The sequence below is a fragment of the Pogona vitticeps genome, chromosome 15 (genome assembly GCF_051106095.1).
Source record: "Pogona vitticeps strain Pit_001003342236 chromosome 15, PviZW2.1, whole genome shotgun sequence".
Taxonomy (NCBI): domain Eukaryota; kingdom Metazoa; phylum Chordata; class Lepidosauria; order Squamata; family Agamidae; genus Pogona; species Pogona vitticeps.
This window is the reverse complement of record NC_135797.1, coordinates 11,161,890-11,173,652: the sequence shown is the minus strand read 5'-3', so window position 1 is coordinate 11,173,652 and position 11,763 is coordinate 11,161,890. Positions and strand designations below refer to the sequence as shown.

The 11,763-nt window shown below is 46.8% G+C and overlaps 1 protein-coding gene across 1 annotated transcript; it reads right to left on the bottom strand.

Annotated features, from left to right (window-relative positions):
• Positions 1–380: 380 nt before the first annotated feature.
• On the bottom strand, positions 381–11,344 carry LOC110083760 (cystatin-POGU1). Its single transcript, XM_020802468.3, has 3 exons — positions 11,076–11,344; positions 9,050–9,175; positions 381–631 (listed from the first exon to the last, which is right to left on the bottom strand). Exons 1-3 carry the CDS (start codon positions 11,292–11,294, stop codon positions 542–544), a joined length of 435 nt encoding a protein of 144 aa, XP_020658127.3. The 5' UTR covers positions 11,295–11,344; the 3' UTR covers positions 381–541.
• Between the last annotated feature and the right edge of the window lie 419 nt (positions 11,345–11,763).

The following is an 11,763-nucleotide window of genomic DNA, read 5'->3' as shown; positions in this document are numbered from 1 at the left end:
GTGAGCTTTTCTGGCTAAGCGGAGATTTGAACTCGGTTCTCTATTGGACCCCACTGAGAATTTTGGTATTATCTAGCACCTGCTCTCTGGCATGATTCCTAAAAAGCTCTCCTCCAACATCATATTTCCAATTAATCAATTTTAGGCCTGCCAGCCTTTTTTTTTTGGGGGGGGGTTAACGAGTTTTCACTTCAGTACACAACACATGCAGCCACCCCCAAAGGGAAAAATAATATTGTTAAAAAGATTTCAGGGGAAAGAGCTGAAATTCGCATAAAAGGTGAGGTGCCACTCCTGTAGGTAGCCAATGGGGAACTTCCCTTTTCTGTTTTGGGGCTTTAATTCAACTAGCGCTTAAAAATATGACTGCAAAATGTACATTTTTCAAGCTGTCAAGAAAATACCTTTATTAAGACCAGTAAACCAAATCACAGAAGAAAGAATGATCAAGACGAATGATTTTTACAAGTCGGAAAAGTAAAATAACAAAAATAGTGAGCCATGCTTCCGAGCCGTGGTTCCATTTCAGCTTCCGTGACATTCAGGAACTCGAGGGCGTGCAGCTGATGGAGGACAGCCTTGTGTCTTGCATCCACGGACGGGACCATACCACGAATTCACAGATTTGCTTCTGGGGGAGGGGGGAAAGAGACAAAAATGGGATTGAGATAGTTAGCGCGCTTCCATTGAGTGGGAATTCTTGCATACATGGCAAAGAGAACAAGTCCAGTCAGAAATTGAGCCACCTCTTTCTGGATAGAGTACAAGAATCATCCTCCACCTCATCTTGGTCACCCCTCCTGGACACTAGTCCAACTCAACAGCTGGGCTCACACACAACGGCAAGCCAGGAGCAGGCGTGCCGAATGCTAGCTTGTTGTTGCTGTTTTCTGAAACTGTCTTAACAAGCCATGGTTGGCAAACCTTCATTACCGATCTTGGTCTGATTAAACCATAGCTTGTCATTACATCTGAACTGTGGTTTGTTTTAGATTGACCCAACTTGAAACATAAGCTGACAAAGGGACAAAAGAGAAACAGATCAGAAATGGAAAGGGTTTCACACCTGCAGAAAAATCCACAGCTAAAAGCAACAACATCCGTTAGCTTGCAATGCACATCGTGCAGCCTTTAAGGATTGTTCTGAAAAGTTCCCAAAATTAAAACAGCTGATGTTCCCATAGAAACCAAGATAACCAGGCCCATAGGAAGCACAGTTCGTTAAAATAAGCTGCCGTCTCACTTTTTAAAAAAAAAAAATCTATTTTTTAAAATTTAAAAACAAGTTTGGTGGTTTTTTTAAAACTGGACATGGCCCATTTCATCGATAAGGGCAGATTCATCTCCTAGAGAGTCCTCTGGAAGTAGCCCTGAAGCACTAGAACTTGCTCATCTTCAACAAAGTGTAACATGCAAACACAAGGATTGAGGAAACGAATTCAGAGATCCATTGACGAGATTCTTCAGGCACAGCCCCCACTCCCTGTCATTGGGGCCGCCAACAATTTCCTTCAAGGGACCCCTTCTACATCTACTCTGATCCAGAGATTACAGTGGTGCCTCGCTAGACGATGATACTCCATTCCACTGAAATCGCTGTTTAGCGAAATCATCGTCTAGCGAAAAGCATTTCCTCATTGGAATGCATTGAAACCTGTTTTAATGTGTTCCAATGGGGAAGAATCGTCGTTGTCTACTAGCGAAGATCGGCCATAGGAAAGCCGCTTTGCGAACCGCCAACCAGCTGTTTAAATAGCTGTCTTGCAAAGCTTAGGTCCCGAAGAAACCCGTTTTGCGAGCACGGAGGGAGCTGTCAAAATCGTAGTCTAGCAAAAATTGGTTTGCAAAGCAGGGACCAAACATTGTCCAGCAAAATTGCCCCATAGGAATCACTGTTTTGCGAATCGCTATAGTGATTGCAAAAAGTCAATGTCTAGCGAAAAAACTATCATGTGGGGTAACTGTCTAGCGAGGCACCACAGTATCTCTGACCTGTTCTGAGGAGCACGCAACCCATCCTCCATGCAGTGACCACAGACTAGCCACCTCAGCCAGAGGTTACTTCTTCAATCAACTTATTCCAAGAACAAGATGAAAACAATCTTATTGATTCCAAAGCCCCAGGAACCACAGAAGCTGGCAAACCCAGCTCATCAAAATATAAGTATGTCGCCACTGTTACTCTTTCAAGGGCTGCGGCAGTGCGAGACAAACTCACCATGGCTGTTTCTTCGAAAACCGCATAAACTTCGGACACTTTCAACCAACGAACAAGAAGGCGTGAATTTCATTTATTCCCTGGAAAATGGCTATGGAGACAGAGCGAGTTCTATTCCCTTCTAGTCTCTAAACTGCAGCCATTTGTCACCATGGGAAAAAATAGAGGGCGACTTTGAAAGAGTACGAGAAATTAGGCTGGTGGCGCTGCGGGTTAAACCGCAGAAGCCTCTGTGCTGCAAGGTCGGAAGACCAAGCAGTCGTAAGATCGAATCCACGCGACGGAGTGAGCTCCCGTCACTTTGTCCCAGCTCCCGCCAACCTAGCGGTTCGAAAGCATGCAAATGCAAGTAGATAAATAGGGACCACCTCGGTGGGAAGGTAACAGCGTTCCGTGTCTAAGTCGCACTGGCCATGTGACCACGGAAGATTGTCTTCGGACAAAAAAACGCTGGCTCTATGGCTTGGAAACGGGGATGAGCACCACCCCCTAGAGCCGGAGACGACAGGACGAAAATTGTCAAGGGGAACTTTTACCTTTACCTAATGATCTTATCCCAAGTTCATCAAAAGAAGGCTTGCCGACTAAAGGGGGGAAAAATGGGAGTTACTCTTCTTCTTTTGCTTTCGGCAAACAATTCTGCGGGAGAGAAGATATGGTACGGGGGGGGGGACAGCTCCTTTGAACCCTTGACAAGCTGTCAAGTCTAACAAAGCCATGACATGCTCTCTTGTCGCTCGCCAGAGGACAGCTCCAGGTTTAATGGGTGGGGGTTACAGGAGAGCAGATATGAGTTGAACATTACGGCCACTGTAGAACATTTGTCTAACTTACTGCGACTCGCTAGAGATGCCCGGGCACCTTGGCAATCAGCTGCAGCAAGTTATGGGAAATGGACGGGACACATTCGAAGGACGGGCAGAACGCTTCACCAAGGAATCAGGGACTTAGAGGGGTGGTAATGGACTCCTAGGAAATGTGGCTTCGGCGCAATTTTGAACTCCATGACAGCCTTTGAAAGAAAATGGCATCCGCCAGTCTGAAAAAGAGGTGGCTGATGGAAGCAGAGGCGCAGTGGAAGCTGGCCAGATAGATTAGTGCATCCTGGACAGAATATTGAGCCAGGTGCCAGCTCCCTCCCACACGTTGGCACTTCCCACCCCTTTTGCTGGAAAGACAAGCGGGCATGACGGTAATTCATCCCAAGAACAAGACGAACCCAGAGCAAGCATTCCAGCAGTACACGTGGCACCAGAAGAAACAGCATCTTAAGACGTAGCCTGTTTCATCCCTGTTTAAATCCCTGAAGGAAGGGAGAGGGCAAAAGGCTGCGTGGGGAGCAAACAGTCTGCAAAATGTGGTTAAAAAGAGCAAGACCTCTGGACTTTTGGAGACTTTTCCCACGGAAACCCAATAAAGTCGAAGGCCGCTCTGAAGATCCAGGGTCCCGGCAGACCAGGTTATCTGTGATCACTAAATCACCATAACTTCAGGGAGATGAAGATTCCGTTCCACTCTTTAAAGTCTTTTAAATCTAACTTTTGTTTGTTGATTACAGAGATCGATAGTGATTCATGAGTATCTTCTTTAGATTTCCTCGTTTTTATAATTTGGTATTTTTACTTGGCTTCTCTTAATGAGCTTATCCTTACAGGTTAGTTGGGATGAAGAACGGGGACCGGCCGAACGTCAACCGTGAGTTTCATGGCTCCTCAGAGACAAGAATGCGGCTCTCCCAGTTCCACACCCTACCTCATGCAATGATCTAAGTAGGCTGATGACCGTTCTGCATTTTTGCAAAATGATCGGGAACAAAATCTCTTCTTGGCACGGTCAGGATGTCTTCTGCCCACACAACGGAGCTGAATGTTAAGGCCAGTCATAAACTCCAGCTATTAAACTGGAGCTGGACGGGATTTAAGGGAACAACGAAAACAATCAGTGAAATGGGGAAGATTCTGAAAGCAAGGAAGTCTTCTTTTTCTAGAAAGGACGCCCAAAATAGCCCAAAATGTTGCAGCTTGCTTGGGGGAGGCAAATTTGACGGCATGACAAGTCCAAAGAGAAGCTTTCAGATATTTCTGGGCCACAACTGCCATCATCCTTCACAATAAGACTGATGTGTTTGGTAGCCCAAGAACATCTGGAAGGCTGCTTTCTTCATGCCTGCCCTTATCCTTCACAAGCATGAATGAACTCAACACAAAGTTTGTCCAAGAACACAAAACATCCTGGCAGCCTGGACTTTGTACTTCTCAGCAGGACCTGAAATATTATTTGCATTTTGCAACCCAGCCCCCCAAGAGTGCTCCTAGCTGCCCCCATCTGGATTCAAGCTACAAGCATAATCTTGAAGGCCAGGATCCCTTTCACAACACTAACGCAACACAGGGCACACAAAGACCTTTGCTTGTCAGATATCTGATGAGTTGACTTGCTCTATGCTCAACTTTCTGGTGTGCCAGTCTTCCCAGTGGCTCTCAGCCTTTGGCCCTCTTGATCAGTGGTCCCCAACCTTGGGCCTCCATATGTTCTTGGACTACAACTCCCAGAAGCCTTCACCACCATCTCTGCTGGCCAGGATTTCTGGGAGTTGAAGTCCAAGAACATCTGGAGGCCCAAGGTTGGGGGTCACTGCTCTAGATGGTCCAGCTAACCCCGATCAACATAGCTGATGGTAAGCGTTTTTCAGAGTTGGAATAAATATCTGAATGGCCCACTTGGAACTAAAAAACCCAACATAAAGCTCTAAATGGATCCCTGCTATCAAAAAGGCTGTGTTTCTCTCTATGAGCCCGTTCCGGTGTTGAGATGATCAGGGGAGACCTTTCTCTCAGCTTCACCAACTTCACTGGTGCATTTGGTGGGGGACACAGGAGAGAGCCTTCTCTGTTGCTGCTCCCAGACTCTGGAACTCCCTGCCACTGGAGGCCAGGCTGGCCCCATCTTTGCCATCCTTGCACAAACAGGCAAAGATCTTTCTCTTTAGATAAGCTTTCCCTTTGTAACTGGCCATCAGGGAAGAGTTTTTAAATGGAGTGTTGTGCCTTCTTACTTTGAATCTGTTTTTGGTTATGGTTTTGTTTACCATTTTACCATGGTATTTTGCTTGTTTGCTTCTTTTTAATAGCTGCATACTTGCTGTTTTTAGCTTTTACACATTGTATTTTAATGTTACTCTGGGTCCTTTTTAGGGAGAAAGGTGGGGTAAATATTTTAAATAAATAAATATTTAGCTGCTTTTTATCCCCTGCTTGTTTGAAAGTTTTATTTTCATTGCCTTGCTATTTTTAATCCCTCTTGCAAAGAGCTCTAACCTGGTTGGTTTGTGTATGGGGGAAATTTACAAAAAGACTAAATCAGTTTTTAAAATACAGAGGATGAAAGCCAGCAATCCAGATGTCATAGCATTCACCACGACTGGCCTTGATTCCCAGGTGTTGCAATTCGCCAACATCTGGAAAGTCACACGTAAATACTGAAACCTTTGTTAAAACGGTGCCTAAAATTCACCACCACAAGAACTGCTGGTCTTCATCCACAGTCATTACTTAGAAATGTATAAATATAAACTATTTGTAATTACTTAAAGAGTACAGGTTTTGAGAGCTTCACCAACTGGAAGGAAAATTTGTGGAGGGTGTATTAAATCAGGGATGGCCACCTAGGTGAGACTCTCCAGATGTCCTCAGACTGCAGTTCTGGTCCACCCTCACCATTAACCAAGCTGGGCAGGGCAGATGGTTGCAGCCTGGCAACATCTGGAGGGCTACCAGTGGCCCGTGACCCTGGAGCCTTCAACCCGAGCTAATACAGGCTGCTCTATAAGAGAAGCAGGAAGAGATCAAGAGTGGATTTCCGCCCTGTCACAAGTCACTCGTTTTGATGACTTCTGTCATCAACAGGATGACAAAAAGAGAAGCTGATTGCCAGCGTCAACCAGACAACCTCCCTCTCATGACCTTCTTATGTTGACTAATTCTTAAATACAGGGAAGGAGTGGCTCATAATATTCCTACCAGGAAGTGTTGAGGGCTTACGCAATGTTTACAATGAAAACAGGTCTATAGCAAAGCTCTGCGGCTTGGGGTGAAGCAGCCACGTTGCAGACAGAAGTCCCAGCTCTGAACTGGGCTCCCCAAGCAGGGCCACTGGTGGGGCTTCAGATGCTGAGCTGTGTCTCCCAGTGTTTCTTCCCCCATTGAGCTGTCTGGAAGCTCAGCCCTGGCTCTCAAGGTAGGAGTAAGAAAGGGCCATTGGCAAGAGCTACAGAATGTGTCCCAACTGGTGTGAACCACGCATAAGCAACCAGGCGTGGTGAAATCCTGAAATTTCCCCCTCAAGCCTCAGCCAGCACGGCCGATGGTAAGACGTTGTGGAAGTGGACCTCGAAATGCGTGGGGAGCACCATGTTGCTGTTGTAGGGGGTGCTGAACGTGGTGGAACCACAAAAAGGTTCTTAAGTGCTTCTCCAGTGTCGGGGCCAGCAGAGCTGGCCAGAGGATGTTGGATAATTGTGTCCCATGAACAGCTGTCATTTCAGGATTTAGCAAAGTCAAATTCAACATCGAATATCCTCCTCTATACTTAGCTGAAAAGGTCAGCCAACAGCCACCTCAACAGGCTTATCTTGCAGACGAACTCAAGGGATTATGACTTTTTACGTAAAAAGAGGAAGTTGCTTGAAACCCTTGGCCCGTTTCCATTTGGACCAGCAGGGGCTCGGCTAGTTCTTGGCCAGAAACCTGTAAGGGCTAAATCCTGCTTTACATTTTTCCACGCAAAGCAGGTGTGCCACAATTCTCTCTATAGCTTCTTGCTGTCCTGGAGCAAACTGTAGAATCCGCCGATGCTAATTTAGAACTGTGCCTTTTAATACAAGGGGTCTAAGTGATAAGATCTCGAGACAGCAGAGCAAACCAGATCCACACAACTCAGGAGAGCAGTCGGGGTTCTGTGGGACTCAATGGGGCTCTTAAAAATTGGGTTGAGTATCTACATAAAAAAAACCCAGCTCAAAATGAACTGGGAATGATGTACAGTCGTGCACCGCTTAATGATTGCCCCGCATTACGATGAATCTGCTTTACAATGATCTTTTTGCGATCGCAATTGCAATAGCAAAACGATTTTTTAAATGGGGTTTTTTTCGCTTTGTGAAGATCAGCTCCCGAAGCAGGGAACCGATTCTTCGCATTACAACAATCAAAACAGCTGATCGTCGGGTTTTCAAAATGGCCGCCAGGTGCTCAAAATGGCTCCCCGCTGTGCTTAGGGACGGATTCCTTGCTATGCAGGCACTGAAAATGTCCCCCATATAGATGATCTTCACTGGACTGTGAGTTTTTAGCCCACTGGAATGCATTAACCGGGTTTTAATGCGTTTCAGTGGGTTTTTATTTTCGCTTTATGACGTTTTTGCTCTACAGCGATTTCACTGGAACGAATTAACGTCGTTAAGCGAGGCACCACTGTATGTGATATTTGTCCCCAAAATCTGATAGTTAGGCAACTTTGATGCCAGTTTTAGATTACTGTGATCGACCATTATCGTTTCAGAACCGCAGAGCTGAGAGGGACCTTATAGATCATCCAGTCCAGCCCTTGTCAAGGAGGCACAGTGGGGAACTGAACTCTCAACCTCTGTCTCCACAGCCAGATGCCTAAACCACTGAGCTATCCAGCAGTCTGGCCCCTCCGTTGCCACCCAAAAGGCAGAGTTTGCAAAAAAAGGGGATCCAAGCGAAGAATTAACTTCTGAGGGGGTGGAGGGAACATGTAGATTGCAACCCACACTAGACCCAAACTACAAAGACCTAGTTGCTAGACTGCAGGCAAAAGTATCTGGAGATACATACAATGTGCGTTGTTCAAAAAATGTCAGTCATTTCCAATGGCTGGAATCTTACTGGTGTTCACATATGCTCTGCATGAGCACCAACGGATCAGCTAATTGCAGCTGATGAATGAGGTGCCAGAGTTCGCTGCAGTTGTATATGTCATGAGACATGTGACTAAGACATGCCCAGCACCTCATTAATTAGCAGCGGTGTAAACACCAATAGGAGGCTGGCCATGTTGCTTTCATTATCATGGTACTGCTTGACACCCCTCCCCAAGGGTTCTGAGAACCTGGGATCTCCAGCAGTCAAACTAATTCTCAGGGTTGTTTACAGGCGTGTAGGGTGGCGAACCCGTCTCCTAAATCTGGCCCCTTCTGGGCCTCAGAGCTTCCCAAAAGCTTTTTTTTTCACTAAAGTGGGGTTTCCGACAACCCCCTTTAGTGAAAAGTAAAGCTAAAATATCTGATCTTTGCACAATACGACATGATTTCACCTTATACACCTGCCAAAAATACATGTAGAAACATCTGTCAAAACTTTACTCCAGTTTACAGGAAGGATTTTAATTTCTTTTTTAAATTCTGGGAACTGAAAGGTCCAGGGGTAGAATGAAAAACAACAGACTGCCCACAGATTCCATTTCTGATCTCTTATCTAAAAAGGAAATCTAGAATTTTAGCAGTCCAGCCTCTAGGACAAACCTCTGATAACACGGACCAACCGAACCAACGGGATTTATATCACTGTTGACTTACCTTTCACCAACTGATGGGATGGTCGACTTTGTTTGAGACCAGCCACCAGATTTAGGCCAAGGTGTAACTATATTCTTTTTATTGGGGGAGGAAATAATTGGGTTTCTCTCCTTGTTTGTCATTGCGCCTTTTGCTGCAAATTCAAAGCCAGTTAAGAGACGTATTCCAGAAAGGGTACCACCCTTTATCATGAGATAAACCCTGACATGCTTGCTCTCGGCAAACCATCTCACCTGTTCTGCTTCGGAGGGCACCGCGCAGTTCTCTGAGCCCACGTTCTTCAATCCACAGCCAACCTTCTTTTCGCACCGCGTGTTCACGATCTCTACCGTCAGATAGTATTGCATTCCTGACACCACCTGGGGAGTGGTGGGGGGAAGGACTGTTAATACAGCATGAACATGATACTTAAATTTTTTTTTAAATGTGCACGGCTCCATGCCCCCAAAGTAGTTCCAGTGAGTCAGCAGAGAGAGAGAGAGAGAGCTTTGGGGGATTACTTTTTTTTTAAAATGAATCAATATAAGCACCTCTTGACAGCAGCCACCCAACAGCAATCCAAACCTGGAAATGCTGCTCCGGGCTTCCCCACCGTCTTGCCAACACCCGCAGAAAAGAAAGGAGGTATCAGTTCAAGAAGAAAGTCCTTCAAGCCTCTCAGCTGACAGTGGAGTAAAACAACAGAAGAGAGGCAAGATCTCTTCTCGATCATCCCAGAGTGCAGGACATGCAACAAATGGGCTCAAGTTAAAGGAAGCCAAATTTCGGCTGAATATCAGGAAAAACTTCCTAACTGTTAGAGCAGGACGATAAGGGAACCAGTGACCGCGGGAGTTGGTGAGTGCTCCAACACTGGAGGCATTCAAGAGAAACTTAAATCATCACCCGGTCGATATGCTTTGATTTGATTCCTGCCTTGAGCAGGGGGGTTGGACTGGATGGCCTTATGAGGCCCCCTTCCATCTTCCACTTTTCTATGATTTCTATGAACCTTTCTTGAAACTGCCAAATAATCTTGACTTGTTTATTGGTTACATTTATACCCTGCCTCTCTGACCACAAGCTGAGGGTGGTTTAGAGTGCTCCTGTCCTCATTTTGTCCTCCTCACAACCCCAGGACGCTAAGATTTATTCCCAAGGCCGAACTCAAGCCCTCGGATCCAGCCCAACGCTGACACCCCCCCCCCTTCCCTCCTCTTTTCATAGGATTGTAGCAAAGGCTTTGAGGGACCAAAGCTCCACCTAACATCCAGAAATCTTGTCTCTAGGACAGCTTCAGCCCTTTCCTTCTGCCCCTCGGGCCATCATCCTCTTTGATCCTAACCCCCCCCTGGAACTCCACATTCCACCACTTCCAGATTTTCAAGATCTCCCTCGCCTTGCCAGTCACGGCTTCCCCACACCGCCAACCTGACCTAGGCAGAAACTTTCTGTTCTATACGGTTGTCAGACAAGAAGAGCGTGGCTGGAGTGTCAAGGAGCAAATCTGGAACGGCAATGTGCAAGACAGCCAAAAAACAAAGGGAGATTCTTATTGGTTCTTACTGCATTTTCTCTACCTCGGCAAGCACTTCCAAGACTTTTCAACCCCATGTGCCGAATGAATTTCCATGGCTTTTCCTACTTAAATACCTTCTTGTGCAAGTCTCTCTCATCAAGAAAAGTGCCTTTATATTTGTTTGGTCTTTATGTTTTTTATACTGCCACCCATTTTTCTCATTTTCTGCTTCTTATGAACCACCCATAATCATCACACTACTGGGGACAGTACATAAAGTGGATGAAACTCAAATAAATATGTGCAGGGCACAGATTTCCTATCCTGTCTCAAGCCAGCAACCTGCCTTGGGCCAGACTTCGAATCCCACAGTCGTCTTTCAGCCCCGGGCCAAACAGATTCAGGATCAGACCTAGGCTGTTATATTGCCCAGTTTGCACCAGCACTGACAGTCCCCCTTCATCATCACTCGGCCTTATTCACCCAAGGGCAGGCTTGCAGGAACCCTAAACCAAAAAGAGCATTTCCACACACCCCCAATAACTTAAGTTTTAGTTATTGCGCTTTTATTTGCTCCTGTTTTAATTATGCCACACTGGATTCCATTTTCGGGGGAGGGGGGGAAGAGAGGAAAAGGAGGCTAGAAACCAATCGGGGACATAATCAAGCCAGCGAGAAAAAAAAAAGCGAACCCCGCAGAGTCTTGGGTCAAAGGCCTTCCGCGCCTCCTCCTCCTCCTCCTCCCGTTTTACCTGCCTTACCTGCGTCTCCGCCTCCAGGACCCGGACGGGCTTGTAACAAAACATGCTGTTGCTGGCCCTGTTGTAGGCTTCGAGGGCGAAGCGGGCGGCCTCCTGAACCCCCGGGTTGGAGACGGGCACCTCCTCCAGGGCCCCGACCGCCCGCTCCCCCCGCGCCACCAGGGGCAGCAACGAAAGCAGCGCCACCAGCGCCCATACAGGTGAGCCTCCCGAAGCCATGGCTGCGTCACTGAAGGATGCGCTCGGCTCCGGCCGCCGCCGCGGTTATCACCCAGCCGAGGCCACGCCCACCGGGCGCAAACAGCCAATCGGAGGGCAACAAAGACAGCATGGACAGGTGAGGCGAGGCTGCCGCCTTTCTCCGGACAGACGCTCCCGGGGAGCCCCTCCAGGTAAGGAGACAGGCGCCAAATGGGGTGCAGGAGAGGGGAAATGAGCAGCACGCTTCTTGGGGAGTGGGGTGGGGCAGATTTGGGACACCCCCCCAAGAATTACGGGGGTGCTCCAGCTTTTTCATGATACCAAAACAAGAGCAGGTGATTATAGATCATTTTTCTTAAAAAAAATACTAGTTTTTCTGTAGGTATACTAGCTTTCATTACGCTTTGCACCAGTCTATTGTGAACAGTGCGGCCAAATAATAATATTTAAACTGAAATTAAGCAGTTTTAAGACATCAACCTTGTTT